The 25,803-nt window shown below is 39.9% G+C and overlaps 1 protein-coding gene across 3 annotated transcripts; it reads right to left on the bottom strand.

The window, feature by feature from the left end:
- Window positions 1-1,087: 1,087 nt before the first annotated feature.
- On the bottom strand, window positions 1,088-25,803 carry iqce (IQ motif containing E). 3 transcript variants are annotated; one of them, XM_062026061.1, is made up of 23 exons: window positions 25,456-25,803; window positions 25,045-25,172; window positions 24,922-24,963; window positions 18,388-18,427; window positions 18,124-18,315; window positions 17,955-18,038; window positions 17,825-17,883; window positions 15,982-16,095; window positions 15,848-15,898; window positions 15,710-15,780; window positions 15,571-15,643; window positions 15,196-15,236; window positions 12,845-12,996; window positions 12,708-12,763; window positions 8,878-9,164; window positions 8,712-8,786; window positions 6,588-6,695; window positions 6,403-6,498; window positions 5,914-6,070; window positions 3,821-3,933; window positions 3,674-3,747; window positions 3,498-3,584; window positions 1,088-1,775 (listed from the first exon to the last, which is right to left on the bottom strand). In XM_062026061.1, exons 2-23 carry the CDS (start codon window positions 25,093-25,095, stop codon window positions 1,648-1,650), a joined length of 2,151 nt encoding a protein of 716 aa, XP_061882045.1. In that variant the 5' UTR covers window positions 25,096-25,172; window positions 25,456-25,803; the 3' UTR covers window positions 1,088-1,647. The 3 variants fall into 3 exon arrangements, 2 of the variants coding, with proteins under 2 accessions (XP_061882045.1, XP_061882044.1); XM_062026060.1 differs by having other exon boundaries at window positions 1,088-1,784; window positions 25,456-25,802; XR_009821766.1 differs by lacking the exon at window positions 1,088-1,775 and having other exon boundaries at window positions 3,674-3,742.

Raw genomic sequence — 25,803 nt, 5'->3', positions numbered from 1 at the left:
TATTTATTTATTTTTTCAATTATCTTTTTATTATTTATTTATTTTTTCAATACACTGTAGCACTTTGAGGTTATTTGCTCAATGTAAAGTGCTTTTTACAAATAAAATCTATTATTATTATTATTATAAACTTCATACTTGCCAACATTGAGACCTCCGATACCGGGAGGTGGGGGGGTCGGATGGGCGTTGTCGGGGGTGGGGCGGGGGGCGTCGTTGGGGGGCGTGGTTAAGAGGGGAATATATTTAAGGTACAATTCACCAACTCAAGTATTTCATATATATATATATATATATATATATATATATATATATATATATATATATATATATATACATATGTATGAAATACTTGACTTTCAGTGAATTCTAGCTATGTATATGTGTATATATATATATATATATATATATATATATATATATATATATATATATATATATATATATATATATATATATATTTATTTATTTATTTTACTATACATATAAATAAAAAAAATACTTGAATTTCAGTGTCCTGGAGGCTATCCAGTAGATGGCAGTATTGTCCTGTTTAAGAGTGTCACAACATTGCTGTTTACGGCAGACGAACTGCTTTACGGTAGACTAAACGTGACTGCTGTTGTTGTGTGTTGTTACCGCGCTGGGAGGACGTTAATGAAACTGCCTAACAATAAACCCACATAAGAAACCAAGAACTCGCCCTCGATCATTCTACAGTTATGACGTCATTGGGCAGGCAAGCTGTTTATATTGTGGGAAAGCGGACGTGAGAACAGGCTGTCTCCACTCAGGTCCGCATTGAGCTGGAGGGGGCGTGGCCTCCAGCTCCGACTGAATACCGGGAGTTTGTCGGGAGAAGATTTCTGCCGGGAGGTTATCGGGAGAGGCACTGAATATCGGGAGTCTCCCGCTAAAAACGGGAGGGTTGGCAAGGATGTTATAAACATTCTTCAAAACCGATTTATTTTCCATTCAAACTGCTTCTTCACTTTTGGAGTTGGGTTGGAGATGAGTTAAAAATTAAGTGTAAACACAAAAGTCTGCACCATTAGCTAAAAAGTAGTGTCTCGACTCGCAGTTTTACTCAGCCAAGATAATTTTATTGTTTAAAAAAAAAAAAAAAAGGAATTGTGGCCAATTTTTCTTGATAAAAAGACATTGAAATGTATTAAAATAGTTTTTCTGTTATGTGGTGGAAATGACTATAAAAGCATACCTGGAGCATCAAATTGCCATCATTTCATTAAAAAAACTAACTCATGTGCAAACAAGTCAGATTTTTACGGCGGCTTTTCACTAGAGGAATGTATTTCATTAATAGAAAAGTGACTATTGTAATTAAGACTTGTTATGTTGACAAAAAAAGACTAAAACCGTGACTCCATCATTGTGTCAGTGTGGCTCACTCAGTACATGTATTGCTAGAGCAGTAGTAGTAGTTACTTGGATATCCAGCTTGTAGGCACTTTGGCAAAAAAAAAACACGCCAGAGAAATAACGAATCCGACGTGCAAATTCAGGTTCTCACGTGACAGGAAGTCCTTCAAAGTTGGAACAAGAGACAGCAGCGGGCGAGTAACATCCTGGAATAATCCGGCCTTTGTTTTGTCCACGACGGACTGAAGTTCTTGTTCCCGGCATTGGTCACGCGACCCTGGTCTCTCTGTTCCTCCGAGGGTAGGACTCGGCGATGATGATGTCGTCCGAGTCGTCCGAATCGTGCAAAGGGGCGTCGTCTCCAGCGTCCGGCTCGGCGGCGCACGCTGATTGTGGTTGTTGTGCTGCGGGAGACAAACCAGGCTTAAAACCTACTCAGTGGCCTTGTGGTTAGAGTGTCCGCCCTGAGATGGGTAGGTTGCGAGTTCAAACCCCGGCCGAGTCATACCAAAGACTATAAAAATGGGACCCATTACCTCCCTGCTTTGCACTCAGCATCAAGGGTTGGAATTGGGGGTTAAATCACCAAAAATTATTCCTGAGCGCGGCCGCCGCTGCTGCTCACTGCTCCCCTCACCTCCCAGGGGGTGGAACAAGGGGATGGGTCAAATGCAGAGGACAAATTTCACCACACCTAGTGTGTGTGTGACAATCATTGGTACTTTAACTTTAACTTAATTTAAAAGTGGAACCCAAACTCTACAAAATAAAAATTCCCAAAAAGGAAAGTGATAATTATTTATAGAGATTTTACAAGCACTTCACCCACAATTCAAGCATTTTTCAAACTTTGAAAACACAACGTTAAAATCAAGCATTTTCAAGGTTTTTAAGCACCCGTACGAACCCTGATTCACTATACAAACTGATTTAAGTTCGTAAACTGAGGTTCCACTGTATGAGGGTGTTATTTTATGTGTGGAGAGTTCTCATCCTAAAAAAACTTATTAAGAAGCTTTTTCATGCTCGAGCTATGACATTATTTGATTTATGATTAGTAATTCCTATTTTGCAGAAATTCTCTTACTACGATCAGGCCTAAAACCAATTAACCGCTTCAAACAAAAATTCCTGTACTAATTACTTCAAAGTATCAAATGTACAGCATTTAAAATGATAGTGATGGTGACAGTTCTACCACGGAACAGATCAATTCTAGAGATGTCCGATAATGGATTTTTTGCCAATATTGTCCCACTCTTAATTACCGATTCCGATATCAACCGATACCGATATATACAGTCGTGGAATTAACACATTATTAGGCCTAATTTTGTTGTGATGCCCCGCTGGATGCATTAAACAATGTAACAAGGTTTTCCAAAATTAATCAACTCAAGTTATGGAAAAAAAATGCCAACATGGCACTGCCATATTTATTATTGAAGTCACAAAGTGCATTATTTTTTTTTAACATGCCTCAAAACAGCAGCTTGGAATTTGGGACATGCTCTCCCTGAGAGAGCATGAGGAGGTTGAGGTGGGCGGAGTTGGGGGGGGCGGGGTTTCTTCAGGGGTAGCGGGGGGTGTATATTGTAGCGTCCCGGAAGAGTTAGTGCTGCAAGGGGTTCTGGGTATTTGTTCTGTTGTGTTTATGTTCTCCCAAAATGTGTTTGTCATTCTTGTTTGGTGTGGGTTCACAGTGTGGCGCATATTTGTAACAGTGTTAAAGTTGTTTATACGGTCACCCTCAGTGTGACCTGTATGGCCGTTGACCAAGTATGCCTTGCATTCACTTGTGTGTGTGAAAAGCCATAGATATTATGTGACTGGGCCGGCACGCAAAGGCAGTGCCTTTAAGGTTTATTGGCGCTCTGTACTTCTCCCTACGTCCGTGTACCACTCAGTACAGCGGCGTTTTAAAAAGTCATAAATTATACTTTTTGAAACCGATACCGATAATTTCCGATATTACATTTTAAAGCATTTATCGGCCGATAATATCGGACATCTCTAATTAATTCCTATGAAAATTGTTTTTAAAAGTATTCCAAGTTTGACGTCAAAGTGTGCAATTCTTTATAGGTAGAAAAATGGGGGCAAGCTCTCCCTCAGACCTTCAGGGGTCGTCTTCACCGATGTTTGAGTCCTGGAGACGGGCCACAGGTCTTCATCCTGTGCTTGATGTTTACTGGAAGCAGCTCCTTGTTGACAGACAAAATAAAGTGTTCAACACGATTTGTGCGTTCTGATGTGTTGTAATGACTCAGGAAACTTCAACTTCAACACACACCTTGTGATGGCGCTCCTTTCGACGCCAGCGACGGCAAGATGTTTTTGGATGCGGATGAGTCAAAGGACCCTGAGCTTTGACACAAACACAGCTTTATGGTCCACGCATTTTATGTTTTTAAGAGTACAGAGTGTGCACACGACTCACCTCTCTGTGATATGTTGGCTGCGAGCAAGATGCGCCCTGAAAGCTGATTGTATGGTCGTCAAGGAAACCTCGTCCAGCAATTGTCCGTCACTTGGATTAGTTGAGTCCCCTGCCTGAAACACAACAGGACACGTCAGAAATGTCCTACATTTTATCACTTGAGTAATGATTTGGAGCACATGAGAAAGCGGAAAGGAGAACTAGGCTCTTTGACCATATGTTCATTTAGGGATGGGTGATAAAATGACAATATATATCACAATGGACACGTAATCAATATCAACAGACAATGCGCTCAATCTTTTTGTTTTTCCTGTTCGTCGGAAGAAAGCGGAAGCCCCATGTGGTCTGTAAATAATGCAAGGTGCTCGAGACCGCAATTCCTGACCACCTTTGTGGTGCTTACCGTTTAGAGCACAGCTGTAACTTACTAGCACTAAACCTGCAGAAAATAGTTCTCAGGTTTCTCTCAGTTTACATTTTCACACTTCGCATAATTTTTTTATAATTTATTGAGCTTTTTTTTTTATATATATTGAAGAGGTCATTGTTAAGTGTTCAATGTGATTTTACAATTTTGTTCACATTGAATGTTTTCCATGCTTGTGTTGACATTTCCTTTCCTTTTTGCCTTGATAGCTGAGGGGTAAAAATCAGAGGAAGGTTACATTTGTTACATGTAATATATTTTTCACAGGGGGCCTCATGTAACAAGCTTGCGTACGCACAAAAACCTGCCGTACGCCCTTTTTCACAGCAAAGATGAGATGTATCAAGGCTGACGTTGACGTCAGCTATGAACGTACATTTCTACAGGCTGTGGATGCTTTAGCGACACACAGAGGGGATGCTGGGTAACAGTTTACGTTAAAAGTGCCAACTTTTGGTCCTCTGACTGTGCCCATCAGACATATAAAGAATTTTAAGCTTGTTACATGAGACCCAGGGTTCTTATTTTCTTTAGGTCATAAAAAATTTAAATAATTATCGATTTCAACTGATATAAAACACTTATATCGTGATAGTTTTCGGCCAAACTCTTTTATCAAGTATACACTACAACACGGCAGCAAAACAATCAATGTTGAATAGCAACATTTTAAAGCGCATACAGAGCTAGATAGAGATGACCACCAGTTGATGTTTCTGACAGGCGACCCAGCGATTAGTTGCTTTGTTCACATGCCCATCGACTAGAACCGACTTGGGGGTTAATTGCAAAGAGGCATTAAATAGAGCATTTAAAGTAGAGATGTCCGATAATGGCTTCCGATATTGTCCAACTCTTAATTACCGATTCCGATATCAACCGATATCGATATATACAGTCGTGGAATTAACACATTATTATGCCTAATTTTGTTGTGATGCCCCACTGGATGCATTAAACAATGTAACAAGGTTTTCCAAAATAAATCAACTCAAGTGATGGAAATAAATGCCAACATGGCACTGCCATATTTATTATTGAAGTCACAAAGTGCTTTTTTTATTTTTTATTAACATACCTCAAAACAGCAGCTTGGAATTTGGGACATGCTCTCCCTGAGAGAGCATGAGGAGGTTGAGGTGGGCGGGGTTAGAGGGGACGAGGGATGTATATTGTAGCGTCCCGGAAAAGTTAGTGCTGCAAGGGGTTCTGGGTATATGTTCTGTTGTGTTTATGTTGTGTTACGGTGCGGATGTTCTCCCGAAATGTGTTTGTCATTCTTTGTTTGGTGTGGGTTCACAGTGTGGCTCATATTTGTAACAGTGTTAAAGTTGTTTATACGGCACCCTCAGTGCGACCTGTATGGCTGTTGATCAAGTATGCTTTGCATTCACTTGTGTGTGAAAAGCCGTAGATATAATGTGACTGGGCCGGCACGCAAAGGCAGTGCCTTTAAGGTTTATTGGCGCTCTGTACTTCTCCCTACGTCCGTGTACACAGCGGCGTTTTAAAAAGTCGTAAATTTTACTTTTTGAAACCGATACCGATAATTTCTTATATTACATTTTAAAGCATTTATCTGCCGATAATATCGGCAGTCCAATATTATCGGAAATGTCTAATTTAAAGTATTTAAATACAAAAGCTATACAGTTGTACATACCTCATTCCTGTACTTCCTCAGACAATCATACTCCTCTTCTTCCTCTTCGATCTCCTCTTCGTCGTCATCCTCCTTGCGAGACGCAGCGGCCTGACCCGCGTCACATGGTTCCCGTTTGTTCTCCGGAGCCTGGACCCTCAGCTGCCTCAGTTCCTCTCTAAAAAAAAACATCAACACACAACACTTTGTATGCATGTGTGTATTAGTATGTACAGTATGTATTACGGATGGAATGGCTTTAAAAAAAATTTCAAAATTCCCTTGACAGTTTAGAGACAATATTTCCTTAGATTATGTTTTTTTACTTGTGTTACTAATAATTTTAGAGTGTGTACGTAGTTGAGATGGTAAGTGTAGGGCCATATGATGTCCGCATTATGGCCAATAATAACGAATGTGCTGTAAACCAGATCAACACGTCTCATCTCATCACTGGCTACAACTACATCGAGTAATGTTTGCTTAGCAAACCAACTCCGCGACTCTTACTCGTGTTGCTGTCGCTCCGCTTTCACTTCCTGTTCCAATCGTTCACACTCTTTCTCCAGGTGTTCTCGTTCCGTCCTCAGCTGTTGTCGTTCCTCTCTGGAAAACACAAACGTGAAACGGCTCAACACGGATGACACAGCTAACAAAGTCCTGAAGCAACGGGCGAGGAGAGATACTCCACATACTCGTGCTGTCGTCTGTCGATGTCCCGTTCGCTTGTCTGCTCCACTTTCCAGTGTTCCAGCCTTTGCTCCAGTTCCTCTTTTTCCGTCCTTAGCTGTTCAACTTCATCGCTGCAAAGTGCAGACAATAACACGCATTCAGCACTTTGTTCTCTTACATTTTGGGGGTTTTGAACCGAATTGCATCTGCAACTGGAAAATGTCTGGGGGATTTACATTGTGGGCATCATCTATAATAGGGGGTGCACGATAAATACTGGACAGATAATTATCAGACAGGTATGAGGAAAATCTGATGTGTTCTGGCGTAATCACTGTACGTCAAAACAACCCGTCCTAGAACAAGCTAAGGCTCTGATGAACGCTAAACAGTGACAGTGTTGCAGTGGATAACCCTGGTGCTTATCTGTCACTGTGAATGTGCTAACTCATGTCGATTTCATCATCTTTTTGCTCTATTTACCACAGCACTATTACTTCATTAGCCTTGAAAATAAGTACTTGTTTATATCTTAGGTATTTATTAATATTTATCGTTTACATTGTACAAAAAGAGCACAGTCTGCCAAGTCAAATGTATTGTGTGTTAAACCTACCTGGCCAATACAGTTGATTCTGATTAAAAAAGTAGGGTAACACTTGAGTATGGGGAACATATTCTAAGTAACAAAGACTTAATTTAGTTATTTGGACACTAGGGGAACATATTATAAGTAACAAAGACTTAATTTAGTCATTTGGTTAGGGTTAGGGTTAGGGTTAAAGCAGGCATGGGCAATTATTTTGAATCGGGGCCCAAATTTAGAGAAAAAAAATGTGTCTGGGGGCCGGTATATCAAATTTTTGGGAACACTAATACAAAACCTCACAATAATGTCTGATTGAATGCTAAAAACGTTATGACAGACCACCTTAAAAAACGGAATGGAATTTCACATTTTTTTACTGAATGAGACACCCAGAATGTACATGAAAACAAAGAATGTGGGATTTACAATATTAACTATGAACAATAAAACACTGAATATTGACAACATATGAACTTCACACCCCACCTTGATCGACATATTTTACAATCAAGCGAAATGTAACAAAAATGCAACAAACAGCGAAATATGAACGCAAAGGGTATAAAGAACAAAAAAACACCTAAAATCTCATATATCACTAAGCTTAAGAACTGTGTTGTAAAAAATCTCCTTCCACGTCTGTCCCTGACACCTGCATTTCAGGCTGGCCGCTCTGGAAACACTCTGTGGAAATGCTCCCCACCCACACTGCTTGGTGCCTCATCTGAGCTGCTATGACTTAGATTACCATAGTAACTAATTAGATTACCATAGTAACTAGTATATCATGCAAAAGCGCAGATTCCAACCATTTAAATACTTTGTATAGTTCAAGACTTACGGTCATTTGAAAATATCACTGCACATCATAATGGCAGCCACAGATTCCATCTTAAAAATCAAAACAAATTATTTGGAGATGTCCGGCAGGCCAGATTGAAAGGCTTGACGGGCCGCATGTGGCCCCCGGGCCTTAGTTTGCCCAGGTCTGGGTTAGAGGGTTAGTTGTATAATAAGGCCTTGCAGAATAAGGTATTAATAAGTACTTAATAATGACTAATTAAGAGCCAATGAGTTACTAATTTGCATGTTAATAAGCAACTAAATAATGGTGAATATGTTCCCCATACTAAAGTGTTACCAAATATAGCTACAACACAAGGCTCCAATTAGGAGAGATCATGTGGGACTTCTACAGCGTTGTTCTACCAACATTCAATGACCATGGCGGGAAAAAAAACATCATGCTTCAACACATCAAAGCTTATCAGCCACCAGAAACACTAGTCTCACTACGGCGATGTGTTAAAATCCTACGGAGACACCTGCTGCTAAAGTAGATGTCCCAGAGCCAGCCGCAAAAAAAGGTTTGGACAACTTTGAGTAAAATCTAAATTTAAAGAATGACACATAATTAAGTTATCGGTTAGTGATGTAGATATTGAGAAGCAGGAAATGATGTGCATCGGTGTAAAAAAAATTGTACATCCCTAATGTACAATACTAATAAACAATGTTTACAGCTCTTGTATTGGAGTGCTAAATGGATGCAACATACATGTACTGCTGTTTTTCAGCTTTCACTCGTTCCGACTCTTCTTCTCTTGCTTTCCTCAGTTGCCGTACTTCCTCTCTGGAAAGACAGTTTATTCGTTTTTTTTCCACAATGGCATACAAAAGTGGACATGTTTGACAGTAAACCTTCTGCTCATATTTTCACTCACTCTCCAGTTGACAGCCACTCCTGAAGTTGTGCCCTCTCTGCCTCCAGTTGCTCCACACGCTCTCTTAGATCGGCGACCTCGTCCACCTCCGTCATCGTCTCCGTATCGATGGTCTCCGTGTGTGTGGTCTGAACGGCCAAGTCAAGGATCCCTTTGGGCGTGGTCTGAGACCCGTGGTTTAGAATACCGGTGGGAATGGTCTGAGAGGCCTGGTGCAGAATACCAGGGAGTGTGGTCTGAGACGCCTGGTCCAAGTGTTTTGCCCTTCTGGTGCTCTCTTCCAGCTTCTATAAGGAGAAACCGTACATGATGATGAAAACATTTGTGTAAATTAAATTCCCTTATTACATATTAACCGATACGGGGACCAATTCCTAGTATAGAACCAATTTTAATGTTAATAAACATTAGTTTGTTTAATAGTAAAATCTCATTTTTATTTAACATTTAACAGTGAGCTGATAGTAATAACTGTGCTATCCAAGTGTTATATCTTGTTTTCTTACACTTATCTTTTACAAGTGTTTTAGAATATGGTATGTGGTATGCCGTTGTAATTCCAAGACACTAGATGGCGGTAGTGCCTAAGGCTATGAAGCTAGACCAACACTTTGAAAGTGTCAGAATAATTATGTATATATTATCACACATCTCTCATGCTTAAGAGCCTTTGCTATAGTTATTATCAATTGTGCTGGAGTTATATTTGTCTTTGTCTGTGCAAAGCTGGCAATCCAAAAGATTGCAAGCCAGTCTCGTATCAGTGTTTGTTTCCAGAATCGGCCTGCTGACTGCCAAGACCGATCATCGAGTACCGTGACGCAGACAGAGCAGAGACAAGGCGATATCACGAGTATCAACAACACATTTGCATTTCATTAATAGTCATATATTGTGTCTAACTGGAGCTGTCGAGATTACCCCCTTCCCTCAGTGACAGTTTCAGTGATGTAACCAGGGACCTCCCAAATAGAGGAAGCACGTGGGCTGGACTTTATAGAGCGTAATTTGGATCTGTAACTAGAGTACGGCCCAAAACACGTCTCTCCTCAATTGAGCAAAATGTAACTCTGTCTCTGCATGATTCTTTGCTTCTTGTCTGTTTAATAGATGTCATCAGTGTTTGAACATGACAATGTTGGCAGATAAAACCAACAAAACTAAAAAATTACTCTGCAAGTATGCATTATTTTCAGTTTGTCCTTTGTGTGTTGCTGTGGCCAGGAAGTAGTCTTTGCCATTAAGTTAAATGTGCCAGTCTTGTATTTTATTGAGTCCAAAAAAGTGTTTATCCTGCAAGTATTACACTAATTACATACCAGCTGTGTGATTGTAACGTGCTTCTTAGTTGGGAGTTTTCATTGCACTTTTTAGGCTGCAACAAAAACACACCATAAACTAATACACTACTGTCATCTAACATCTCAAACCTGCAATAAGTAATCACTGCAAGTGCGAGTAATTACTTATTGATATAAGTAAGTCACATTGTTATGATATCAATAATCTAAACATGACCTTTGTAAAGACTCATGCTGTTAGTTGCATGCTTTTTTGTCATCTGTTCAATCTCTGCAATAATCTCAGTGTTCTCTCCTTTTTGGAAAGCTGCTCAAATCATTCCAATATTTAAAGCCGTGACCTAGTGGTTAGAGTGTCCGCCCTGAGATCGGTAGGTTGTGAGTTCAAACCCCGGCCGAGTCATACCAAAGACTATAAAGATGGGACCCATTACATCCCTGCTTTGCACTCAGCATCAAGGGTTGCAATTGGGGGTTAAATCACCAAAGATGATTCCCGGGCACGGCCACCGCTGCTGCTCACTGCTCCCCTCACCTCCCAGGGGGTGATCAAGGGTGATGGGTCAAATGCAGAGAATAATTTCGCCACACCTAGTGTGTGTGTGACAATCATCTGTACTTTACTTTATATCTAAAACTACAGGTCGGTTGCAATTCTTCCAGTTTTATCCAAAATATTGCAGAAACTTCTTTATAATTAACTAATTAAACATCTTGAAAACAATGAGCTGCTAAATAACTGTCAACATGGCTTCCATTCCAAACGATCTACCCAATTTGCGATATTATTCTTCACAGAACACATGAGATCAGCATTAAACAAAGGTCATGTTACAGGAGCGGTGTTCATAGCGCTTAGGAAAGCTTTTGACACAGTAAACCATCAGACTCTGCTAAACAAGCTGAGCTCATTTCATGTTTCGTCATCTGTAATTCAACTAATCTCATCCTATCTCGGCAATAGATTGCAGATTGTCAAGAGTTGGACACGCTAAACCACCACCTCATGAATCCAAAAAGGGTGTGCCACAAGGCAGTATTCCTAGTCCCCTACTTGTTCTTCTTCCCTCTGGTCTGTAAGTGTTCAAATTGTTTATTGTATGCAGATGACAGTCATCTTCTCCTCTGATCTAAATCCAAATAACTCCAGACTGTCACCGTACAATCAACATAAAACTGAATGCACATACTTTTACTCAGCCAGGAAGCTTTTATCTGTATCTCAATCAATCAATCAATGTTTATTTATATAGCCCTAAATCACAAGTGTCTCAAAGGGCTGTATCTAATTAATTAGTTCTGGCCAATTCATCATTTTCTACAAGAATACCTATGTTGTTGTGCTTTTGGATTCATGTCTCCCCTAAAAAGAGCACAGCAAAAACTATGTTTATAACAAAATCGTACCATACCTGTCACTGTCCGTATCTGCAACCTATTTACATACCATAATCTTGTCAACGATATCATACTGTATCCCCATTTGGGCACTTACCACTAATGATGTTATAGAGCTTTATAACAGAGCCTAGAAGATTGATAAAAGACTTCTTGGTTGGGTACATCACTGTACTGTACTGTCTCAGGCAGACGCTCTTACTTTCCCAAATTGCATAAATTATAATGCTATCAATGTTTCAGATAAAAAATAACTCAGTCAAGCTCAAAGTGCTCTAAGCACTGGACACTCCTGGATCACAAGATTGCGCTCCCAGGAAGTTCTCCTTGTCCCGGCTTTTAAAAACATGTATGGGAAAGAAGTAATTTGTTCATACGTTCACTAAGGTGTGGCGCAGTATTCCTTCCCAAATTAGGACAACACATACTTTTTCATAAATTAAAAAAAAGAACGCAGACGGTTTCTGTTGGACAGCTTCTCTTGAGAGCACTGATAGAGCTGGTCTGAAGTCTGTGTGGATGTGATTTAAGCATGTCTCTTATTGCCTAGTGTTTTTTCTTTTGGGTTTTCTTTTTGAGGAACCTGCTGCAAACCAGCTTTTTACTAAGTCAGGCCCCATTAACTGTAACACCTGTTGCTTTTAATATTTTCTGTTTAATCAATGAAATATGCTTTAGTCTGTCTTATGCCTTCGCTTTTCTATAGTTGTACTTGTTTGTGGTGTACAACTATTCGTTTTTCAACTGTGGTTGTTTTTAAAAGGCTTTATAAATAAACTTGGTGTGGTATGGTATTAACACACTGCGTTGAGTCCAGCTGTCTTTATAACGTATGTTCACTTCAAAACATGCCCTATAGCTGGTGCCACCCGAGAGTTAATCAGCTCTGACGCCTGTCTCGGACGTCAATATCAGTTATATTTGTAGTTACCTTCCCATCTCGGGCTTTTTGAGTTTTTCCCTTGCCCGGATGTGGGTTCAGATCATGGGGTGTTGTTGTGGTTTGTGAAGCCCTTTGAGGCACTTGTGATTAAGGCCTATATAAATGAACTTTGATTGATTGATAGTCCTTTCCGAACACACACACTGCAGTATGAGACCTTCAAATGTGTCAGTGCAGTTTCCACTCACTTTCTCCAATTCCAGCAGTCTTCTCAAGAGGCGGTATTTGCTCCACTCTTTGTAACCTAGGAGACACACACACACCGTCTACACATGTTGATTTGTGTGTGTTTGTGTCCGCGACTGTTGGTGAGAGTAAAGAAGACCTTTGAGTCCAACAGAGGGGCTCTCTGTGTCGAGCTCCTGTCTGAGCGCGGCGTTCTCCAGCTGAATCTGCTTGAGGTTCTCAGATAGACGGAGAACTGTGGAACTCAGAGCCTTCTGCTGCCTCCGGAAGACTTTACTGTCTGCTAGACCGCTGAGGACAGACAGGCGGCGACATCAACCTACTGGACCCTAAGTCATTTCCTAATATTCAGCGTACCGGTAATTCATCTTTGTAGTGAGGAAAACTAGAAGCATTATCAAAAACCTGTCCAGTCATTAACTTACAAGGATGTGAGCACCCTTTGTGAAAAAAGAGGAAAATGTGAAAGAAACATTTTCAAATCAAGACCACAATTTCTGCAATTGGGTGCATTTTTACACTATTTTACCTTAAGATTTATTCTCATCTACCAACCTCTTTTGGCTGTCTTTTTGACACTTACATGTCCCATGTAATGTACCACAGATTGTTTAGTTTTTTTTAGTAGATAAATTACTAACATTATTATCATTGAAAATAAACTGTAAAGCTATATAACATGCAAGCAAAGAACTCAGAAAATGTTTCCCATTTGATAACTCTATCCTGCCCCCTTAGGTAATACACTTCCGATGTTGTGACCTCTGTTTACAATCCATCACGTCAAGTACACTACCGTTCAAAAGTTTGGGGTCACCCAAACAGTTTTGTGGAATAGCCTTCATTTCTAAGAACAAGAATAGACTGTCGAGTTTCAGATGAAAGTTCTCTTTTTCTGGCCATTTTGAGCGTTTAATTGACCCCATAATGATGCTCCAGAAACTCAATCTGCTCAAAGGAAGGTCAGTTTTGTAGCTTCTGTAATGAGCTAAACTGTTTTCAGATGTGTGAACATGATTGCACAAGGGTTTTCTAATCATCAATTATCCTTCTGAGCCAATGAGCAAACACATTGTACCATTAGAACACCGGAGTGGTAGTTGCCGGAAATGGGCCTTTATACACCTATGTAGATATTGCACCAAAAACCAGACATTTGCAGCTAGAATAGTCATCTACCACATTAGCAATGTATAGAGTGTATTTATTTAAAGTTAAGACTAGATTAAAGTTATCTTCATTGAAAATAAGGACATTTCAATGTGACCCCAAACTTTTGAACGGTAGTGTATATACCTTGCCGCTGGCTTCTAATAAATACTTTAGAACGCAGGTGTCAAACCCAAGGCCTTGGGGGCCAGATCTGGTCAGCCACATCTTTTAATGTGGCCCGCGAAACCTTTGAAATAATATTCGTTATTAGAGTACTTCATCTTTTCTTAATAAAGGCCTTAGTGGCCACATGCGTAGACAGCACCTTTTAGCTCTTATTTCCAAAATTGTGTACACTACTGAATTGGTGTCTTATGCCGACATATGGACACTTATACTGCTATCTGGTGGTGTCAGAAGAGTATAACATACAATGGAATTTGGAAAAATTAACATGTCACTACACGTGAAGTACACATTTGTGTACTTATGGACTAATAAGTACATCATATCAAAAGATGATTTTTAGTTTTTATTCTAATTAGGGTCCAATAAGCCCAAATAGCAAAGAGAAATTTAAAAAAAGCACGGAAACAAACGGCTTGGGCCTTAAGAGGTTAAAGGATGTATTCTTTCCATTTTGACAGAAAAAAATACATGTAGTGCATGCATATGCATATCTTTTAAACTTTAATATTATCCAATAATGCAATTTCATGTCACAATAGCAATTCTTTGTATCTTTGTAGAATATGCTACATATGTAAAAAAGATAGACCACATGATGTTAGTGCACCAGTCGAGGAAAATGAGCAAACTACATAAATAACATCCTGTAATTTAATTTTGATATACATTTTTTATCTTGATAAATTGAAAATTAACACCAATGAGTTTGATGAACATTACCACATAATTTATTCAGAAAGTATAAATAACGACAAAGATAGAATACTATTAACTGCAACACGTAAGTAAAAAAAAAACATTATGATTTGTACATTATCAGAATGTGCTTGTTCTATTTTTAAACAAAGAAAACAATCTGAAGTTGTCTTTATTTTTAAGTTATCGTGCCGTGATTTTACCAGTCCGGCCAACTTGGGAGTAGATTTTTCTCCATGTGGCCCCCGATCTAAAATGAGTTTGACACCCCTGGTTTAGATCGTATTTATATTGATATTTCATTTAAAAAAAACGAAAAGTGCTATTTTGATGCGGAAAATGAATGAATGAATTAATTTCCACATTATTGCAAATATTTCACATGGTGCTTCATTCAAAAAATTTGATAAACAGGCACTGAAAGGAACATTGTAAGAACTAGTTTAAACTCACCTTTTCTCTGAAGCGTCAAGAAGTATCCTCAGTCTTTGGATCTGAAAGACACAACACACATGAAAACATGGCAGACAAGTGAAGCTGCACATTCACAAAACATGAAAATGACATTTATATGAGCTACAGAAATTGAAAAAAACTATTAGATGTGGAATCTTGGAAACAGTTATTCTCTTGTGAGGCCAGAAGTCATGGATTGTTCTTCCACAAAAAGAGAATAGTCTTTAAGCGCTTGCTTTGTGCACCAAGAGCAGAATAAGTCCTTCCATGAAATGTCTTGCAAAGATGAAGAATTGATCATTGATTCAGCGATGCAGACGTCTGTCCCAAGACTTCTGTCCCGAAAGCGCTGACATTGCAGAGTTGTCTCACCTCTTCATAGTAGTTCTTCAAAGTCATCCTCATCTCCTCCAAGTTGGTAGCCCTCAGCTCGTTCTGCAGTTTACTGCAGATAATGAATATATAATAATTATAGGTTTGCCTTATAGTGACTGATGATGTAACATTTTACCCAATGGTGTTCTCCTTCTCTCGACACTGCTGCTCCAGTTTCAGGACTCTCTGCTTCAACCCGTTCAGAACCTTTGCAGACAAAACGTATCTTAGCTTGATGTGTTTACAATGCGCCTTCAAAATAAAAGTGACTAACCACACTTCCTTCGTGTTTGCGATCCACCAAGCTGCGAGTGTATTCTGACTTCTATCAAAAAGATGCGTTCAAGATCCGCTTTGAAAAAAATGACATTTGAAAAAAAGATATATTTGATAGTTGAACAATCCTACTTTGGTGGGATCCAGGAGCTCTTCCAGCTGCCTCTCTCTTTTGGTGTTGTCTTCCTCCAGGCGGCGAATTTTGGCTTTCATTTTCTGGTTGTCAGACTTCTGCTCATGGAGACTCTGCACAAGACAGCAGCAGCCATTGATGACAAATGACACACACAAACACATGGAAGAGCTCCAATTAACGTCTCTATTCAACCGCTGGGTCTACTGCAGTAAGCAAAAGCAAACACCCAAATAACACTGGCATTAACGCTGTGGCTGTAGGCAACCTTCTGATGTACTTTTTGTATTACACATACAAAAAAAGTCAAAGAGAAGCAATTTGATAGAATATAGAATTCAATGACAGCTAACGCTAGCTATCCAAAATGCTATTATTAATTAACATCTAAAGGTAATGCGCGTGCATGTGTTGTCATTACGTATGAGAAGCCGTAAGAAGGCGGGATATACTGTGTAAAATACTTTGGAAATTAGGCGCCCTCTTTTATTTTATTCTCTTATTTCATGCAAAGAATCAACCGCCAGACAAGCTGGTGCAACCAGACTTAAATGTTTATACTGTTACCTGATTGTTAGCATGTCACTCCCACTAATCAGCGATCACTTCCTACATTGCTTGGTTATTAAAGAACACATGCCTTTGTTCATGCAACCAACCTTACTGCGCAACTTCCGGTTCTTCCGAAGAAAAAAAAATGATTGAACGCTTTAACAAACGCATTTTGTAAAAAAAATTAATAGAGATGTCCGATAATGGCTTTTTTGCCGATATCCGATAGTCCGATATTGTCCAACTCTTAATTGCCAATATCAACCGATACCGATATATACAGTTGTGCAATTAACACATTATTATGCCTAATTTTGTTGTGATGCCCCGCTGGATGCATTAAACAATGTAACAAGGTTTTCCAAAATAAATCAACTCAAGTTATGGAAAAAAAATGTCAACATGGCACTGCCAAATTTATTATTGAAGTCACAAAGTGCATTATTTTTTTTAACATGCCTCAAAACAGCAGCTTGGCAATTTGGGACATGCTCTCCCTGAGAGAGCATGAGGTTGATGTGGGCGGAGTTGAGGGGGGGGGGGGTATATTGTAGCGTCCCGGAAGAGTTAGTGCTGCAAGGGGTTCTGGGTATTTGTTCTGTTGTGTTTATGTTGTGTTACGGTGCGGATGTTCTCCCGAAATGTGTTTGTCATTCTTGTTTGGTGTGGGTTCACAGTGTGGCGCATATTTGTAACAGTGTTAAAGTTGTTTATACGGCTACCCTCAGTGTGACCTGTATGGCTGTTGATCAAGTATGCATTGCATTCACTTGTGTGTGTGAAAAGCCGTAGATAATATGTGATTGGGCCGGCACGCAAAGGCAGTGCCTTTAAGGTTTATTGGCGCTCTGTACTTCTCTCTACGTCCGTGTACCACTGCGTACAGCGGCGTTTTAAAAAGTCATACATTTTACTTTTTGAAACCGATACCGATCATTTTCGATATTACATTTTAAAGCATTTATCGGCCTATATTATCAGCAATCTCTATTTGAGACCAAAAAAAAAACAGATCCCAAACTAAGCTCCAATACAGAACAGGAAGACTGATGGCTTGCTACTAGAAACTCTAATAAAGCTCCCAAAACATCCTTCTAGCTTGAAGTTAACGACCTCCTCCAATTTTGGATCAAAATTTGCAAGAAAAGGGAGAGTTGTAATTATTAGACTGGATTAAATTCTAGAACCTTTTCTCTTGTCTCCCTTTGATTAACACCCCACATTCTGCCTAGCAACAGGCTGTGGCACAAAGGAAAGGTGCTAACAAGCACATCCTGTCCAGACACGTACCTTTTTGAGGAGAGTCAGTTCGTCGTGCATGTCCTCCTTGTCTCTGCGGGCACTGACGCCTACAAGCCAGCGGGGACAAATGAAAATGGAGGTTTGTCGTCTCACAGCCGGGCCCCGCTTCTCGACTTACCGTTGGAAGCAGAGTGAAAGTATTTCCTGGTGGGCAAGGTATGTCTGGGAAAATCCGGCGTCAAGTCCCACTCCGATCGCTGATCTACACGACACATTTAGATGTCAGTGTTATTGCGTTTCTCCCCCGAGTCGTCATTGTTGTGTGCAACAGTCTTAATCACACATACTTAAAACGGTCTCTTGAGAGTCTACGCCTGCGTTGTTGCTCCTACCGCGGTGGTTGCTGTGGGACGTCAGGCGAGCCGAGCCCGTCTCCCTGGGAGTGTCGCAGGGAGACGGCCTCGGGAGCCTCCAGGCGGCAACCGCCGCCGATGCCGTTCTCTTGGGGTTGGCGTGAAGGCTGGTGAGGTACGGGGACCCTGAAAGGAGAACGAGGCAGGGAATGGGTGGGCCAAAGTCTCGCTAAGTCGTCTCAGTAGGAAAAGACTCACTGAAGGAAGGTGGAGGCTTTCCTGATCTCCTTTTTGGTGTCTGAGGGAAAACAACAAGGGTGTGACGTGATACATTTTCTAAGAGAGATTTGAGGTCGACTGATTATCGGTAGCGATATTTTGAATTTTGACATATATTTGTATAAGCCTTTCCCCCCCCCCCAAGTACAACATAACTCCATCAGCAGATACAATATATACACACATATGATACCAGTATTTTAAAATACAAATAATTAGTGAAGTAGATAAATAATCACTGCTCAAACATCAGTCCTGCATGAGAAAAGTCCCCTTTTTGCTGGAGCCCAATGAATGAATGAATGAATGAATGAATGAAATAAGTTTATTTCGGTCATATAATCAAGCATCAACCATTAACCATTTTGTGTGACCAGTTTAAGAGTACAAATGATACATATATAACAATCATACACATTTAAACACAAAAAGAAAAGAAAAGAAAAAGCATGACCGAAAAAGAAATAGGCTGAAGCCAAGGCTTATATTTGCCTATCCTATACCTTCACTGAAAATAAGATTACCTGGAACATCAACGTTAATAAGAAAATTAAAAAAAAATCAATGGGATGAAAGTAATCGTTGCTATAATTTATAAATTTCAATTATTTCACCTTTCAATGTTTTCTTAAACCTTAACAAAGAAGTACATGTCTTCAGCTCATCACTGAGCTTGTTCCACCATTTAACTCCTAAAACTGAAATACATCTATATTTTATATTCGTTCTTGCTTTACATATTTCAAAAATCAATATCCCCCCTAAATTATAGTTTTCTCCTCTTAATTGAAATAACCTAAGAATACAAGCTGGAAGGCTGTTGTTCTTTACTCGAAACATAATTTCCATTGTTTTTAAAAACACAATATCTGAAAATTTTAACACATTACAACTTATAAATAATGGATTGGTATGTTCATAGTAGGACGCTTTATGTATTATTCTAATGACCCTTTTTTGAAGTTTAATTATTGTGTCTACGTTTGTTTTATAAACATTTCCCCAAACTTCAACTTCCAATGTTTTATTTATTTAATTCATTTAAAAACCGAAAATTACTCCCATTCCTTCTCAAATATGTATGTTGATATCTGACAGGGCATTTGTGAGAAATTTTCTGCGGCCTGCATTCACTGAAGCCACGCACCACTTTTTCTCCTTGCAGTGCTAGTCGCCTGCTGTAGGTCTCCTTTGCTCACATGTAAAAAGTTCCCATTTTTGCCAGGAAATCCAGTTTTTGTCCTTTTCTGGCATCTTACTGGTCCCGTTTTCGATACTGCAGGGATCGACAAGCCTCCATCCGCAAAACTCAGAGCGAGGGCTCCTGAAAGGAGCGCGCAGATTTTCATGTGTCCTTATTCAATTAAATAACGCGACAGATACGGATGGACATAAGGACGAGAGATCAACCGATTATTGGTGACGATATTTGTCAATTTGACGTATATCGGTCTCTTTTTATTGCTATCTTTCTTATTTTTTTTACAACTACAACATAACTACATCACCAGATACAATATATTGTATTTTCCGGACAATAAGGCACGCTACATTTTCCCAACACAGTGAACCCTGCGGCTACTTTTATGGATTTTTCTTCCCTAACGGCCATAATGTTTTGTAATCAACAAACAGTTGTCATATAACCCTGACAAAGACACTGAAAAGGTGTTTTATTGTTTGTGCTATGGCACTATCTTTTGGACCAGTTTGCTCACTTCGGGTGCTGCTGGTTGAAAATGTAGTTCGTTTTGTCCCTTGAACCGAAAGTACAACCGTCCATAGCTTTTCTGCCCAAAAGATTCACCATTAATCACTCCGAGCAACGTTTGTAAGTTTTACAATACAACTCGCAACGAATGGCCTTGACGCTGTGAACAACAGGAACAGGCTGTTCTGAAAACACCCCCGAGGACACCTCAATGATGGACGCTTTTGACCTCCCTCCCTCCTCAACGACACCTGGAGTCGAACTTTTGCTTGCATGCAGAACGGCCCCAGCCTATGAACATTACATCGACACACCCAAGACAATGGGCATACACCCCCTCCACCACCCCACGCCTTCACCACCGCTTGATTCCCCTCGGGGTGATGGACGGCTGGCAGCGCTTCATAGCAGCAGTCGCCCTCCAGGGCCCCAACTCCCCCCCCCTCTGTTGCAAGTTGTCGTGATTAAATGTAACATGTTTATGTGTGCATGGCATGGAGTTTTTTCCCCACTACAGACTAGGCCCCCTTAGGAGCCCAGTCTAGATTGTATTTTATTACTCATCTTCTTCCCCAGCGTTTCACCTTTTTCTTATCTTTTACGGGGGCGCCTCGTGGCGGCCCATCAGCGTTCCTGTTATGTAACCCTGTACACTGTTTGTTTGTCTAATCTTGAACGGGTTTGTGCTGAAAACATAGTTTTGTTGTACTTGTGCAATGACAATAAAGTCCTATTCTATCCTATCCTAACTCCAAAAATTCTTACTTACTAAACCGGCCCATGTGTGATGTCTGTAGGAGTGTTTTCATGCATATTTGTACGCGCTATCGTAATGTAATCAAGCTAGTGTTGTTAGTATTAACGAATATGCTAACACAAGTGTCTGTCTTAGTATTAATAACTTACAATGGCATTCTTTTTGTATCGTTTTAGTTTCATTAATTCACCAAAACGTCACCGTGGAGTTGTTGAGTTTGTTTAGCTGACTGGAGAGGTAGCTTCCGCAGCTAGTGGGTCCATGACGATGTCTTGTTTTGTTTGATCAGCCGTTTAGTTACAAGCACCATTTGGAAACAGAAAAAATTGTATATTACATACGATACCAGTATTTAATGTATGAAAAGTAATTAGTGAAGCAGATAAGTTAAAACCCCTGCTCACCAGCCTATTTGCGCTGCATGTAAAGAGTTGCTTTTTTTCCTCACCCTCTCTTCCTTCTGCAATGTTGGTCGCTTGTACAAAGTACATCTTCTGCTTAACTTTCAAAACTTCAATTTTTTGGCCGGAAAATCCCGTTTTCGGCGTCTTACCGGTTGTTTTGTTTCTCGCAGTTTGGGCTCATTAAAGGAGCATGCAGAGCTTCTTGTTCCGTGATTCAATCAAATACCACAACAGAGCGGTAGAAGATGGACGGATGGACGGACAGAGATGGATGGACAGGAAGATGACAAAAAGGACATTTCTGCCAAAAATCCAAACTTTGTGTAAATATATTGACGCCGCGGATGGCCGCCAAGATACTGTGCTCTCTTGTCCTTGTTTTTTGCATTGACAAAGAGAGCACCGTCTACCAAGTCAATTTCCCTGTGTGTTGGCCATAGAAAGATTATTCTGATTCTGAATATGAGACTTAATACATAAGAGCAGCCATCAGCTCACACATTATCATACTTTTGGTAACATCCAGGAAGAAACGATGTCAGCCAGCTGGAAAAAATCTCTCAACTCTAAACTACGTGAAGGAGCCCAGCATTTATTTTATATAAATGTCTGCAATATTTTAGGGTTCCTCACGAGGAAACCTTACAGTGTATTAAATCCATGAACTGCTCTAAAATGTTAGTGATGTAGAGAAATCCCATGTTACCAATTTTCCCAGGAGATTCCCCATATTTTGAAATGCAAATGTTAATGCTCCTCTTAGACACACGTAATAAATGTGTTTGTAAAATCTCCTGATTTTTTTTTGTACTAAACTAACCGAAAAAGTTTGTTTACATGTAAAATCTTCCACTCCTTCTTTAACTCATTTTGTCCACCAAAAGTTTTATACTGTGCATGAATGCACAAAAGGTCAGCTTTGTTAATGTTATTGACTTGCTGGAGTGCTAATCAAGCATATTTGGTTAGTGCATGTCTGCAAGCTAATCGATGCTAACATGCTATTTAGGCTAGCTGTATGTACATATGGCATCATTATGCCTCGTTTGTAGGTATATTTGAGCTCATTTAATTTCCTTTATTTCTATCCTCTTTGTATATCATTTAGTTTTGCATGTCTCATGACACAATATCTGTCTGTAATATTGGCTGCATTTCAGATAGTTGTTTGTGTGCCGTGTTGTTCCAGACCACAGGAAACATTATTACCTAGCTTGCCAAAGATTGTAATAAATCTATTACAAACCCCGTTTCCATATGAGTTGGGAAATTGTGTTAGATGTAAATATAAACGGAATACGATGATTTGCAAATCCTTTTCAACCCATATTCAATTGAATGCACTACAAAGACAACATATTTGATGTTCAAACTCATCAACTTTATTTTTTTTTTGCAAATAATAATAAACTTAGAATTTCATGGCTGCAACACATGCCAAAGTAGTTGGGAAAGGGCATGTTCACCACTGTGTTACATGGCCTTTCCTTTGAACAACACCCAGTAAACGTTTAGGAACTGAGGAGACACATTTTTTAAGCTTCTCAGGTGGAATTCTTTCCCTTTCTTGCTTGATGTACAGCTTAAGTTGTTCAACAGTCCGGGGGTCTCCGTTGTGGTATTTTAGGCTTCATAATGCGCCACACATTTTCAATGAGAGACAGGTCTGGACTACAGGCAGGCCAGTCTAGTACCCGCGCACTCTTTTACTATGAAGCCACGTTGATGTAACACGTGGCTTGGCATTGTCTTGCTGAAATAAGCATAAGCATAAGCATGGTAACGTTGCTTGGATGGCAACATATGTTGCTCCAAAACCTGTATGTACCTTTCAGCATTAATGGCGCCTTCACAGATGTGTAAGTTACCCATGTCTTGGGAACTAATACACCCCCATAACATCACAGATGCTGGCTTTTCAACTTTACGCCTATAACAATCCGGATGGTTCTTTTCCTCTTTGGTCCGGAGGACACGACGTCCAGTTTCCAAAAACAATTTGAAATGTGGACTCGTCAGACCACAGAACACTTTTCCACTTTGTATCAGTCCATCTTAGATGAGCTCAGGCCTAGCGAAGCCGACGGCGTTTCTGGGTGTTGTTGATAAACGGTTTTCGCCTTGCATAGGAGAGTTTTAACTTGCACTTACAGATGTAGCGACCAACTGTAGTTACTGACAGCGGGTTTCTGAAGTGTTCCTGAGCCCATGTGGTCATATCCTTTACACACTGATGTCGCTTGTTGATGCAGTACAGCCTGAGGGATCGAAAGTCACGGGCTTAGCTGCTTACGAGCAGTGATTTCTCCAGATTCTCTGAACCCTTTGATGATATTACGGACCGTAGATGGTGAAATCCCTAAATTCCTTGCAATAGCTGGTTGAGAAAGGTTTTTCTTAAACTGTTTAACAATTTTCTCACGCATTTGTTAACAAAGTGGTGACCCTCGCCCCATCCTTGTTTGTGAATGACTGAGCATTTCATGGAATCTACTTTTATACCCAATCATGGCACCCACCTGTTCCCAATTAGCCTGTTCAAATAAGTGTTTGATGAGCATTCCTCAACTTTATCAGTATTTATTGCCACCTTTCCCAACTTCTTTGTCATGTGTTGCTGGCATCAAATTCTAAAGATAATGATTATTTGCAAAAAAAAAAAAAAAAATGTTTATCAGTTTGAACATCAAATATGTTGTCTTTGTAGCATATTCAACTGAATATGGGTTGAAAATGATTTGCAAATCATTGTATTCTGTTTATATTTACATCTAACACAATTTCCCAACTCATGGAAACGGGGTTTGTACATATATATTTTATATATATATATATATATACACTACCATTCAAAAGTTTGGGGTCACATTGAAATGTCCTTATTTTTGAAGGAAAAGCACTGTACTTTTCAATGAAGATAACTTTAAACTAGTCTTAACTTTAAAGAAATACACTCTATACATTGCTAATGTGGTAAATGACTATTCTACTGCAAATGTCTGGTTTTTGGTGCAATATCTACATAGGTGTGTAGAGGCCCATTTCCAGCAACTATCACTCCAGTGTTCTAATGGTACAATGTGTTTGCTCATTGGCTCAGAAGGCTAATTGATGATTAGAAAACCCTTGTGCAATCATGTTCACACATCTGAAAACAGTTTAGCTCGTTACAGAAGCTACAAAACTGACCTTCCTTTGAGCAGATTGAGTTTCTGGAGCGTCACATTTGTGGGGTCAATTAAACGCTCAAAATGGCCAGAAAAATACAACTTTCATCTGAAACTCGACAGTCTATTCTTGTTCTTAGAAATGAAGGATATTCCACAAAACTGTTTGGGTGACCCCAAACTTTTGAACGGTAGTGTATATATATATATATATATATATATATATATATATATATATATATGTGTGTGTTTATACTATATGTATATATGTATATATACTGTATACACACGCATACATATATAACTCATAACTCTTACATTAGGCTTTTAACTTTTTGCGGCTCCAGACAGATTTGTGTTTTGTAGTTTTGGTCCAATATGACTCTTTCAATATATGTTGGGTTGCCGACCCCTGGTATAGGCCCTTAAAAAACATATTGTAGATCTCTAAGAAAGATGGTTATGTTTACATACCTTTTTCACAAAATCACTGGAGTATAAGGAGCTGTCCTCAGGCTGAGTCGCATGTGGACAAAGACAACAAACACATGAGTTTTTCGGACATTGTGAGTCCAATGTGGCGTTGAAGGGACTCACCAGCACCTCGCAGTCTTCATCCGTGGGGACATCGCTGACCCCAACTGACATGTTGGCGGCCGACGGGTGAGCGTGTTAGGCGGACATGTCAGCTCGTGGTGCCGGCGTGGAGAGGAGACATGAGGAGGCTGGCAGGGACACACAACCATGACAGTGAAGCATCAGTATCCACTGGTGACAGGGGGCTCACACCCTGCCCACCCTCCCCGACAGGAGGCCTAACCCATACACCCCTGGGGGAGTCAAGTTTAACCAAAAGTCAAACAAGAAGAGAGCCATAACTTATTCAGAGACATTTAAGGACGATACGTCAGCGCAAACATGACGTCACGTCTGTATGACGTCACAGTGTTTTTTGAGTCCGGCTTCAGAATGCTGTCAAAAATGATGCTTTAGTAAATACAACCATACCTTATTTTGCGTTTTTTATTAGTCCTGGTGTCCATTTAATTCGTTGGAAGACTAGCAAAACAGTAGCATTGCCGACTTGCCTTTAATTTAAATGGAACGCGGCATTAGCATTAGCATTAGCATTGGCTGCTCAGTTCTTCACGTTCTCCACGGAGGTTCCGCTCGTCGAGGTTGTCGGCGACATGTCTCCAAAAGCTACGTCAACATGTTTTCCTCCGAGCGAGGAGATTACTGGGTGGTTTATATCGGGTCGTCTAGCAACCAAGCAACCGTTTGTTTGTGAGTGAGACCGCGGCACAAATTTCTCGAGAAGTACACCGGAATTTACAATCGTGCCTACAAAATAAA

The sequence above is a fragment of the Entelurus aequoreus genome, linkage group LG18, assembly GCF_033978785.1.
Source record: "Entelurus aequoreus isolate RoL-2023_Sb linkage group LG18, RoL_Eaeq_v1.1, whole genome shotgun sequence".
NCBI lineage: Eukaryota > Metazoa > Chordata > Actinopteri > Syngnathiformes > Syngnathidae > Entelurus > Entelurus aequoreus.
This window is presented reverse-complemented; position numbering and strand designations above follow the sequence as displayed.